The sequence below is a fragment of the Carassius auratus genome, unplaced genomic scaffold, assembly GCF_003368295.1.
Source record: "Carassius auratus strain Wakin unplaced genomic scaffold, ASM336829v1 scaf_tig00214237, whole genome shotgun sequence".
Taxonomy (NCBI): Eukaryota; Metazoa; Chordata; class Actinopteri; order Cypriniformes; family Cyprinidae; genus Carassius; species Carassius auratus.
In genome coordinates, this window is record NW_020527572.1 from 263,497 (window position 1) to 276,765 (window position 13,269).

At 34.4% G+C, this 13,269-nt stretch overlaps 2 protein-coding genes across 2 annotated transcripts; both read right to left on the reverse strand.

Moving 5' to 3' along the window:
- Positions 1-3,041: 3,041 nt before the first annotated feature.
- Positions 3,042-4,309, reverse strand: LOC113091604 (forkhead box protein H1). Its single transcript, XM_026257183.1, has 3 exons — positions 3,950-4,309; positions 3,765-3,860; positions 3,042-3,651 (listed from the first exon to the last, which is right to left on the reverse strand). The coding sequence occupies exons 1-3, from the start codon at positions 4,103-4,105 to the stop codon at positions 3,121-3,123; spliced, it is 783 nt and encodes a 260-aa protein (XP_026112968.1). The 5' UTR covers positions 4,106-4,309; the 3' UTR covers positions 3,042-3,120.
- A 2,323-nt stretch (positions 4,310-6,632) lies between these two features.
- LOC113091597 (forkhead box protein H1-like) lies at positions 6,633-7,805 on the reverse strand. The gene is made up of 3 exons (XM_026257173.1): positions 7,543-7,805; positions 7,358-7,453; positions 6,633-7,241 (listed from the first exon to the last, which is right to left on the reverse strand). The coding sequence occupies exons 1-3, from the start codon at positions 7,696-7,698 to the stop codon at positions 6,711-6,713; spliced, it is 783 nt and encodes a 260-aa protein (XP_026112958.1). The 5' UTR covers positions 7,699-7,805; the 3' UTR covers positions 6,633-6,710.
- Positions 7,806-13,269: the final 5,464 nt, after the last annotated feature.

The following is a 13,269-nucleotide window of genomic DNA, read 5'->3' on the forward strand; positions in this document are numbered from 1 at the left end:
TTTGTAATCCGCACCTCAAATAAATCCCTTGCAGGCCTATTTCTTATGGAGAAGCACATGGAAACTGTTTTTTTTTATCGTTAAGAGTTAAATGAGACAACTCAAGCAATTTAGAGATGCTATGTAATGCCTGAGTCAGGTGCTAACCTGCCATGCGGGGTGTTGTAGTGGACACATGGACAACAGTGTTATCAGAATCTGGCAGCCAACACCTGGACGGCAATTTGATAAGTCATTTATGTATATTGTAAACAACAGAGGGCTAAGTACAGAACCTTGCGGTACTCCTATGTTGTTAGTCCGCAGAGGTGACTTAACCCCAATGACCCTGACACACTGCTGTCTTCAACCCAAATACGACCTAAACCACTGAATGGCTTCTGTTGACATTTTGAATTGATTTCATTTATTTATTAAAATATTGTTATTAACAGTATCAAAGGCCTTTTTTTATGTCCAAGAACACTGCCCCAACAACATTCCCTGACAATGACAATTTTCTCAATAGCTTTTGAGACTACAGGAAGGATAGCAATAGACCTATAGTTACTTGCTATATCCTTATCTCCCGATTTATAACCCGGTGTAATTATTGCTGTTATCCAGCTCTCTGGGAATATATGTTTGTATTGACAAATTGACTAAATAAGAAATTGGCTCCAACAGACAGCTTTCATATCTCTTAATTAATGGAACATGAATGCTATAAATGTCCTTGGAGTTACTCATGTATGTGATCACTATTTTAACTTTATCACGAGATACCTCTTTAATATAAACTGAGCCTGTATGTATAAGCATTGTATAATTCTTCAGGAGATGACACAATATATTTAAAAGTACTTGCTAATTCTTGTACAGACCCAATAAAAAAAACTATTAAAAACATTTGCAGACTCATTTCTATGAATCAGATGATTACAAACATTAAGTGAATTTATTTGTAAATGTTTTTGTCTATTTGAACTGGTTAATCTATTTATATGTTGCCACAATTTAGAACTCCTGCCACTGGCCTCCTAAATTAATTTGGAAAAAGAATTAGTCTTACTCTTGACTGGAATATTTCAACCACAGATGAGCCGCCACAGAGCTTTTAATAGCCTAACAATAAAATTAAATTAGCCTAAATAAAATGTGAATAAATAATTATGTATCAGATGTCTGTCTTTATAAAAAAAAGCCATGTGCGTTTCCGCTGCAGTAAACAAACAAACAAAAATTTCTGACTTTTCTATATAAGCTTGCAATTCTGAGCAAAAAGTCTGAATTGTGATCTATAAATGGATGCTCGTAATTGTTCTTTAGTTGCTTTAATGCTTTAATAGATTTACATCCAACCTGTCCATTTACCGCCTCCCCGTGGCAAATGCGAAAATAAACCTTGTGGAGCAAACATGCTTTTCACGGGAAAGTCTCTCCACTATTATGTGAGCATTATCTCGGATGATGTGCAAATCACTGATTTACTGATCGACCTGTTTTGCTTGACGAGAACAAACATTATGTTAATGCTAATGTAACCTATGTGAACTACATTGTATTCTGAGATCTCTCTTTCTGAAATGTTTTGTGAATGTTTGGGATTGATTTAGGTTCACCTATTAGCCTAACAAATAAAGACATCAAGACTTTTTTATAGGTTATATAAAATGTGTAGACTTATCTGGGTGCTTTGGGTGTGCTCCAAATATTACCTATCATAAATAGTGATATTCGAAAAATTACGTGTGTGTGTGTGTGTGTGTGTGTGTGTGTGTGTGTGCGTGTTTGAGTGTGTATATATAGTCAAATCCAACTTTATTCAGACACCTTAAACATTTCACATATTATCACAATTTATTCGCTATAGTTTATAAATTTGTTAATCAAATATAAACGAAGTTTAATTATAGTTAAACTGTGCCAGAACAAATTCATCTTGATAATGTAAGATAACACTGAAGCAAAACACGATCAGGTCAAAGTTTCTGAATAACCTTGGGTCCCATCAATTTTACTTGTACACTCTTAAAAAAAAATGGTTCTAACAGTACCAGAAAAAGTTATCCAGGTTGTACCAATAGCAGAACCATTTTTAGTGCTAATTAGAACCAGTTTTTATATGGTTCCATAAAGAACCATGCATTGAAAATGCTATTATGTTATTTGTATGTTATTTATTAATATTGTTTTTGCTCCTCTGCCTGCAATATCAAGAAGTGTCTGTTTGGGTTTTACATTAAAACAAAAAAGTTTCAATTAGGTACTTTTATTTTTTAATGACGTGGATTTGTTGTAAATTATTATTCATTAGAATACATTAATAAATGACAATTGGCATTGAACATAATTACCTAAAGAAATAAAACTAAATAGAAACTTAAAATAGTGAAATAAAGACCAAGTTTCAGTGAAATTCTGAGTTTTCATAATCTTATGATGCCTGTAAGTCCATCTTTATCTGTATTTTGGTGTGATTGATTGGCTGTTTCTCTGCAAATGATGAGGTTGATGTAACAGCATCTGAAATAAACAACTGAGTTCAGAGTTACAGTGTGTCTCCTTCTATTTGTTTTTTCAAAATTTGTATTTATATTTAAATATGAAATTATTTATCTGTGGAGAGTGTGTTGACCGGCTGTGTAACATTTGTTGGATCACTAAAGCCCAGAAACTCAGTAATGAGGTGCTTTGACAGTTACAGATTTGAAAAACAAAAGGGCGGGAATAAAGAAACCTAAACTCTGACACAAAAAAACATGTTAACATTCAAAGGGTTCTTCAGGATGCTATGGTTCTAAATAGAACTGGTTCTAGATGTAAAGAACTTTTAAATAAATATCTTTTTTTAGAGTGTAGTCCACTGTATGAAGACTTTTTGGGTATAATGCTGTCCTCATCTGGGCTACAGAAATTAACTAACGTTACATTGTACAGCACCCACTAGTAAACAAAAAAAAGAAAAGATATCAAAATTATATAGATGTCTGAATAATTATTGGTTCAACTGATAAGTTATCTGTAATCAAAGTAAACAAACAGTGTGTGGTGGTAAGATATTGTTTTTATTGAAAAAAAAAAACAACAACAAAAATGAAGTGCAATTACATCATATTTACATGTGGTCATTCTAGCTGTTTACCACCTGAAATATCTAATATCATACATTGAAGGAGAGCTGAAGAGAACTCGTGGATCATATGTGACATGTGGAGGAGGAAACCGTCTGAACTGAGGTCCCGAAGAGAGACGAGGTCTTTTCACTGGGGCCAGTTCACATCCTTCTGCTGAAACTGGGTAATAATACCTCACAGCTTCATATTCATAAATGTGTTTTCTCTTGTTTGTTCCTCGCTGTGTGTCTGTGTAGTGTGGATGCTCCTCCAAACGCTTCACATCACGCTCGCTCTTCAATAGTGATTCTATGGAAAAGGGGCCTGTAAATTTGCTCTCACTTTTGTTTTCTGTGACCTTGCAGGCTGGAATAAGAGGCTCAGGAGCATAAGATTTGTCTCCACACTCCTCCACCTGCTGTGTCTGAATCGACAGGCCAGGCAATATGTTGATTAGATATTTGAAATGTCGGCGAAACATTTTTGGAGTAATGCCATTTTCATCCACTTTCCAGAAGTTCTTTTTAGGGTTTGGATAATTCGGATCGACTGGCACCTATCAATAAAACAAACACCAATAGAACAGACTGTTACTAACATTAGCCAATGAGCGTGAATTGTAGGCTAATCCTTTATGCCTCAGATTAAAATTGACTTTAATAAACTCACCTTTACAAAACACCTATTTGATGAAAGACAGACTCTGATGTTGTTCTCAACGCATTTTTTGTTTCCGAGGACAAATGGTTCCAGCTTTTTCATTATCTGCACAAAGGGAACATGTTAGAAATGTAAAACAAGGCCGCAAAGTCTTATATTTAGCAGATGTACGACTTTTTAGTTGATTGTGTTACCTGTTTGAATGTGAGCATCTTGTCTGGTGAATCTTGAATGGCATAAGCAACAAGTCCGATGTAAGTTCCTGAAATGTATCTTTTGTAACTCCCTCTCGGAGCTCTTGACCTTTCTGCGCGTGCTCCGCTGAGTCCTCCGTTCTCGATGTTAGTCATGATGAGCTCCTGGTCCACACCACACCACACTGAACACTGAGAAGATCAGACCCCATTTATACCCATGCTGTAGCTCTCAATGGCTCTAAAGATGCTGCATTCCATTAAGTGCTGTTCATATAAACGAGGTGATAATGGCGGGGTGGTTTCTTAAGCTATTCCTCTAAAAAAACATTCATTGGCAGTTGCAACAAGAATGAGTTTAACTGTTGATTTATATTGTTTTTAAGAAATAGCTGTCTAAAACATAGGGCCGATTTTGTTTTATACAAATGAGTTAACCATTCACGGTGCAAATAATAAATGCACCAGTGCAAATGGTGGAATGTAGCCTATTTTCACCCCAAATTAAACTCACCCATAGTGTAAAGTTAGTACACAAAAAACTGAAGCCTTTACGTTATTTAGTTTAATGAAGTAAAAATAAAGAAGACAACTTCTGATGAATGTATTTTAACAAATGGAGAATTAATAGGGGCTTTATTTGTACTTTTAAACTCTATGTGCCTTGAATATTTCAACCACAGATGACCCGTCGCAGAGATGTTTATAGCCTAACAAATGTTACCTATATTTAAATTAGTTAGCCTAAATAAAATGTGAATAAATAATGTAAATGATCTAATTATGTATCAAATGTCTGTCTTTATAAAAAGCCATGCGCGTGTCCGCTGCAGTAAACAAACAAACAACAATTTCTGACTTTTCTATATAAGCTTGCAATTCTGAGCAAAAAGTCTGAATTGTGATCTATAAATGGATGCTCGTAATTGTTCTTTAGTTGCTTTAATGCTTAAATAGATTTACATCCAACCTGTCCATTTACCGCCTCCCCGTGGCAAATGCGAAAATAAACCTTGTGGCGCAAACATGCTTTTCACGGGAAAGTCTCTCCACTATTATGTGAGCATTATCTCGGATGATGTGCAAATCACTGATTTACTGATCGACCTGTTTTGCTTGACGAGAACAAACATTATGTTAATGCTAATGTAACCTATGTGAACTACATTGTATTCTGAGATCTCTCTTTCTGAAATGTTTTGTGAATGTTTGGGATTGATTTAGGTTCACCTAGCCTAACAAATAAAGACATCAAGACTATAGGTTATATAAAATGTGTAGACTCATATGGGTCCTTTCGGTGTGCTCCAAATATTGCCTGTGATAAATAGTGATATTCGATAAATTACGTGTGTGTGTGTGTATGTGTTTGAGTGTATATATATATATATATATATATATATATATATATATATATATATATATATATATATATATATATAGTCAAATCCAACTTTATTCAGACACCTTAAACATTTTACATATTATCACAATTTATTCGCTATAGTTTATAAATTTGTTAATCAAATATAAACGAAGTTTAATTATAGTTAAACTGTGTCAGAACAAATTCGTCTTGATAATGTAAGATAACACTGAAGCAAAACACGATCAGGTCAAAGTTTCTGAATAACCTTGGGTCCCATCAATTTTACTTGTACACTCTTAAAAATAATGGTTCTAACAGTACCAGAAAAAGTTATCCAGGTTGTACCAATAGCAGAACCATTTTTAGTGCTAATTAGAACCAGTTTTTATATGGTTCCATAAAGAACCATGCATTGAAAATGCTATTATGTTATTTGTATGCTATTTATTAATATTGTTTTTACTCCTCTGCCTGCAATATCAAGAAGTGTCTGTTTGGGTTTTACATTAAAACAAAAAAGTTTCAATTAGGTACATTTATTTTTTAATGACGTGGATTTGTTGCAAATTATTATTCATTAGAATACATTAATAAATGACAATTGGCATTGAACATAATTACCTAAAGAAATAAAACTAAATAGAAACTTAAAATAGTGAAATAAAGACCAAGTTTCAGTGAAATTCTGAGTTTTCATAATCTTATGATGCCTGTAAGTCCATCTTTATCTGTATTTTGGTGTGATTGATTGGCTGTTTCTCTGCAAATGATGAGGTTGATGTAACAGCATCTGAAATAAACAACTGAGTTCAGAGTTACAGTGTGTCTCCTTCTATTTGTTTTTTCCAAATTTGTATTTATATTTAAATATGAAATTATTTATCTGTGGAGAGTGTGTTGACAGGCTGTGTAACATTTGTTGGATCACTAAAGCCCAGAAACTCAGTAATGAGGTGCTTTGACAGTTACAGATTTGAAAAACAAAAGGGCGGGAATAAAGAAACCTAAACTCTGACACAAAAAAACATTTTAACATTCAAAGGGTTCTTCTGGATGCTATGGTTCTAAATAGAACTGGTTCTAGATGTAAAGAACTTTTAAAGAACCATCTTTTTTTAGAGTGTAGTCCACTGTATGAAGACTTTTTGGCATAATGCTGTCCTCATCTGGGCTACAGAAATTAACTAACGTTACATTGTACAGCACCCACTAGTAAACAAAAAAGATATCAAAATGATATAGATTTCTGAATAATTTTTGTTTCAGCTGATAAGTTATCTGTAATCAAAGTAAACAAACAGTGTGTGGGGGTAAGATATTGTTTTTATTTAAAAAACAACAACAAAAATGAAGTGCGATTACATCATATTTACATGTGGTCATTCTAGCTGTTTACCACCTGAAATATCTAATATCATACATTGAAGGAGAGCTGAAGAGAACTCGTGGATCATATGTGACATGTGGAGGAGGAAATCGTCCGAACTGAGGTCCTGAAGAGAGACGAGGTCTTTTCACTGGGGCCAGTTCACATCCTACTGCTGAAACTGGGTAATAATACCTCACAGCTTCATATTCATAAATGTGTTTTCTCTTGTTTGTTCCTCGCTGTGTGTCTGTGTAGTGTGGATGCTCCTCCAAACGCTTCACATCACGCTCGCTCTTCAATAGTGATTCTATGGAAAAGGGGCCTGTAAATTTGCTCTCACTTTTGTTTTCTGTGACCTTGCAGGCTGGAATAAGAGGCTCAGGAGCATGAGATTTGTTTCCACACTCCTTCACCTGCTGTGTCTGAATCGACAGGCCAGGCAATATGTTGATTAGATATTTGAAATGTCGGCGAAACATTTTTGGAGTAATGCCATTTTCATCCACTTTCCAGAAGTTCTTTTTAGGGTTTGGATAATTCGGATCGACTGGCACCTATCAATAAAACAAACACCAATAGAACAGACTGTTACTAACATTAGCCAATGCGCGTGAATTGTAGGCTAATCCTTTGCTTCAAAATTAAAATTGACTAAATTTAATAAACTCACCTTTACAAAACACCTATTTGATGAAAGACAGACTCTGATGTTGTTCTCAACGCATTTTTTGTTTCCGAGGACAAATGGTTCCAGCTTTTTCATTATCTGCACAAAGGGAACATGTTAGAAATGTAAAACAAGGCCGCAAAGTCTTATATTTAGCAGATGTACGACTTTTTAGTTGATTGTGTTACCTGTTTGAATGTGAGCATCTTGTCTGGTGAATCTTGAATGGCATAAGCAACAAGTCCGATGTAAGTTCCTGAAATGTATCTTTTGTAACTCCCTCTCGGAGCTCTTGACCTTTCTGCGCGTGCTCCGCTGAGTCCTCCGTTCTCGAGGTTAGTCATGATGAGCTCCTGGTCCACACCACACCACACTGAACACTGAGAAGATCAGACCCCATTTATACCCATGCTGTAGCTCTCAATGGCTCTAAAGATGCTGCATTCCATTAAGTGCTGTTCATTTAAACGAGGTGATAATGGCGGGGTGGTTTCTTAAGCTATTCCTCTAAAAATACATGCATTGGCAGTTGCAACAAGAATGAGTTTAACTGTTGATTTATATTGTTTTTAAGAAATAGCTGTCTAAAACATCGGGCCGATTATGTTTTATACAAACGAGTTAACCATTCACGGTGCAAATAATAAATGCACCAGTGCAAATGGTGGAATGTAGCCTATTTTCACCCAAATTAAACTCACCCATAGTGTAAAGTTAGTACAAAAAAAAAACTGAAGCCTTTACGTTATTTGGTTTAATGAAGGAAAAATAAAGAAGACAACTTCTGATTAATGTATTTTAGCAAATGGAGAATTAATAGGGGCTTTATTTGTACTTTTAAACTCTATGTGCCTTGAATATTTCAACCACAGATGACCCGTCGCAGAGATGTTTATAGCCTAACAAATGTTACCTATATTTAAATTAGTTAGCCTAAATAAAATGTGAATAAATAATGTAAATGATCTAATTATGTATCAAATGTCTGTCTTTATAAAAAACCATGTGCGTTTCCGCTGCAGTAAACAAACAAACTAAAATTTCTGACTTTTCTAAGCTTGCAATTCTGTGCCAAAAGTCTGAATTGTGATCTATAAATGGATGCTCGTAATTGTTCTTTAGTTGCTTTAATGCTTTAATAGATTTACATCCAACCTGTCCATTTACCGCCTCCCCGTGGCAAATGCGAAAATAAACCTTGTGGCGCAAACATGCTTTTCACGGGAAAGTCTCTCCACTATTATGTGAGCATTATCTCGGATGATGTGCAAATCACTGATTTACTGATCGACCTGTTTTGCTTGACGAGAACAAACATTATGTTAATGCTAATGTAACCTATGTGAACTACATTGTATTCTGAGATCTCTCTTTCTGAAATGTTTTGTGAATGTTTGGGATTGATTTAGGTTCACCTAGCCTAACAAATAAAGACATCAAGACTATAGGTTATATAAAATGTGTAGACTCATATGGGTCCTTTCGGTGTGCTCCAAATATTACCTATCATAAATAGTGTTATTCGATAAATTACGTGTGTGTGTGTACGTGTTTGAGTGTATATATATATATATATATATATATATATATATATATATATATATATATATATATGTATGTATATATATATATATATATATATATATATATATAGTCAAATCCAACTTTATTCAGACACCTTAAACATTTCACATATTATCACAATTTATTCGCTATAGTTTATAAATTTGTTAATCAAATATAAACGAAGTTTAATTATAGTTAAACTGTGTCAGAACAAATTCGTCTTGATAATGTAAGATAACACTGAAGCAAAACACGATCAGGTCAAAGTTTCTGAATAAACTTGGGTCCCATCAATTTTACTTGTACACTCTTAAAAATAATGGTTCTAACAGTACCAGAAAAAGTTATCCAGGTTGTACCAATAGCAGAACCATTTTTAGTGCTAATTAGAACCAGTTTTTATATGGTTCCATAAAGAACCATGCATTGAAAATGCTATTATGTTATTTGTATGCTATTTATTAATATTGTTTTTACTCCTCTGCCTGCAATATCAAGAAGTGTCTGTTTGGGTTTTACATTAAAACAAAAAAGTTTCAATTAGGTACATTTATTTTTTAATGACGTGGATTTGTTGCAAATTATTATTCATTAGAATACATTAATAAATGACAATTGGCATTGAACATAATTACCTAAAGAAATAAAACTAAATAGAAACTTAAAATAGTGAAATAAAGACCAAGTTTCAGTGAAATTCTGAGTTTTCATAATCTTATGATGCCTGTAAGTCCATCTTTATGTGTATTTTGGTGTGATTGATTGGCTGTTTCTCTGCAAATGATGAGGTTGATGTAACAGCATCTGAAATAAACAACTGAGTTCAGAGTTACAGTGTGTCTCCTTCCAATTGTTTTTTCCAAATTTGTATTTATATTTAAATATGAAATTATTTATCTGTGGAGAGTGTGTTGACAGGCTGTGTAACATTTGTTGGATCACTAAAGCCCAGAAACTCAGTAATGAGGTGCTTTGACAGTTACAGATTTGAAAAACAAAAGGGCGGGAATAAAGAAACCTAAACTCTGACACAAAAAAACATTTTAACATTCAAAGGGTTCTTCTGGATGCTATGGTTCTAAATAGAACTGGTTCTAGATGTAAAGAACTTTTAAAGAACCATCTTTTTTTAGAGTGTAGTCCACTGTATGAAGACTTTTTGGCATAATGCTGTCCTCATCTGGGCTACAGAAATTAACTAACGTTACATTGTACAGCACCCACTAGTAAACAAAAAAGATATCAAAATGATATAGATTTCTGAATAATTTTTGGTTCAACTGATAAGTTATCTGTAATCAAAGTAAACAAACAGTGTGTGGGGGTAAGATATTGTTTTTATTTAAAAAACAACAACAACAACAAAAATAAAGTGCGAGGTCTTTTCACTGGGGCCAGTTTACATCCTTCTGCTGAAACTGGGTAATAATACCTCACAGCTTCCAACCCATTCTCACTCCCAAGGCGTCAAAAACCGAAGCATGGTCAAGCGCCCCTAGCGTCACTTTTATGACGCCAAATGTGCCTCTCGGCGTCGACTATCGAAGCACTACGACCTTCATTGCTTTCAGTGGGAAACTTTTGGCGTCAGAATTCGACACGAGGACATGAGATGTTTATCGCTATGAAATCACGTTCAAGAAGTCTCATTCAGCATACATCGCGCGATCAGTTCCACAGTTTGGGTGAGTAGTCGTATATACGCTCTTTTAATGCCTTTTAAAAAGGCATTAAAAGAGCGTATCAAATGTATTCTGTCTTCTTTATTAATCAGATTAGTGCCATATGTTTAATCGCTGTATTATATCGGTCATCCGCGGCTGTCTTTGAGTTTCATTGCGTTTAAATAAATGAACACAGCTGCTAATTAGTGTGATTAAACTCTATCTGTCACGTGACGTGCCATAGACCTTCGATCCGTTTTATATTATTATTAATTTCAGGATCAATGATGTAAGTTGTATTTGTAGTAAAATCATGGTAATCACGACACAATAGTAATAAATGAAATGTGAAGTTAAAACACAGTAAATGGGACATTAGTAACTGTAACTGTAGTTTTACTATGATATATTAATAATCAATACAACAATACAATAATCACCAAACCAGCTATGTTTGTATCACTGTAATGCTAGTGTTTTTATGTGCTTTTATATGACAGATATCACAGTAATCATGTGTTCTGTACCATGCTTTTAATACCTTTTAATGTGAATCCAAAAAAAAAAAAAAATCAAATTAAAAATAAATAATAAAACATGTATTTTTCCATCTTGCAGTTCATTCATATCAGTTTATATATATATATATATATATATATATATATATATATATATATATATATATATATATTTTGCTCACAGATCATTATTAACATTCTGTATATAATTCAATTTTATTTTCTCTCCCCTTTTTTATTATTTTTATTTTTAGCTGAAAAGACGTAAAGGCAGTCAGCCCAGTGGTGTTTCTGGAGAGGGATTCCTTCAGAAATGGAGAAGACAGAAAGCTGCGGAGGCAGATATTTGCAGCAGTAAATCTGTGATAGTTTGTCTCTTTTATCAAAAATTCCTGCTGTTATAATTTGTACAGCATTTGTTGTTTCTTAAACTGTTGCACTGTCCAAATACCCACACTTGCCATCTTTTCACTTGACCACTTGATTACTTATTTGAAGTCTTTCCTGTATTTGGCCTAGTGTTCGAGTGAGCATGATGACCACAAGTGTGTGTCGAACTTTTCATGACCTGATGACTGTGTTTCCCAATCCTGATCCTGGAGAACCCCAGCACTGCACGGTTTTGGTGTCTCTCTTATCTGCCTTGGAGTCTTCACTGATGAGCTGATGAGTTGAATCAGGTGTGTTTGATCAGGGAGACATCTCAAATGTGCAGTGTTGGGGTTCTCCAGGACCAGGATTGGGAGCCACTGCCTTATGGGACACTTATGTGTTTAAAGAGATTTTTAATATCTAATTATCAATATTTCACATACTGTACATTGGACAGCTTTCCATGACCTCTTGTGAGATCTCGGCAAAAAGTCTGACGATTTATTCCAAAACATGATGCATGATGGGATACACTAAGCTTTGTATAGCGCTCCAGAGCAGTATTGGAGAGGTTTAGTGTGTGTTAAGGACGCTGTGCTTTGGCATTATTAAGACCGGGGACAGTCTTGTGCACACACTGTCACGTACACACACTCTCAAGTGGCCAAGACTGCAAGTGTGGGTATCTGGACAGGGTCAAAGTCTTAAAAATGATCCCTAAACACATCACAGTCTTAATAATCCAGTTTAACACTTGTATGATATTGTACAAGCCCCAGGACTGTCTCATCTGACACTATCAAAGAATTCATATGACTATAGCTTGTTAATAATTACTTGCTTTCAATAATGGATTCATTTAATATTTAATTATACAGCATCTTTACAGAGGTGTAATGTACAAGCTGCACGTAATTAATAATATGTCCTTCCTTCTGTCTTACATATTTTTTCCAGATAATGCTGTTCTTCTTTTTCAGGTCTAAAATATCGAGCTCAACAGCTATTTTAAGAGCCAACCCTCACAAACCTTCCTAAAACCTAAAAGAGCTATTACTGAGTCTCAGCGAATCTTGCCATGATCAGCTCTTCCCAGGTACATTTGTTTACTCCAAAAATGCTCTGGTCTGAATCTTACTTTAAATTAACTTAATTATGTTTAATGAGCAATATTAATTGCACAGAGAGTAAGTAGAGATTATCTTGTTTCACAGAAGAGAAGGAAGACCAAGGAAATGATTTGCTCAGGATGAGGAATGAAGATGGCCATCTTATGCTCAAACAAACAGAAGTCCTCTGGTATGTGTGTGTTGAAGCAATGTTATACAACATTTTATGATGATCTCTCACAGAACTGGTCATGTCAGCCTTGATTTCGTTTTATACTATTACAATTACAGCATGTTAGCAAAGTGTGACTGGACATTTTTAATATTATGTTTTTAAAAACACACCACCTGTTTTATTAGCAGACAAGTGTCATGAAATTGGTTTAGTTGATATAAACACCAATTGACATTATTTCATTGTTTTGTAAATGTTATGTTATTAATTGTGAATTGATAGTTGATTGGTTTGAAGCCAGGCATTACACTGCACAGACTAAAACACATTTGTGAGAGAAGTCAGGAACTTTGGAGAAAGATTCCAGAGGAAAAAAACACATTTACTGCAACAACAGATGAATTCTAGAGTCTCTGAGAACTACACATGCTAATGTCTCATGAGCAAGACCTTTGCTTCTGTAACTTTTTCTTAATTCTTGCAGAATGACATATTTATTGCAGTATTTTTA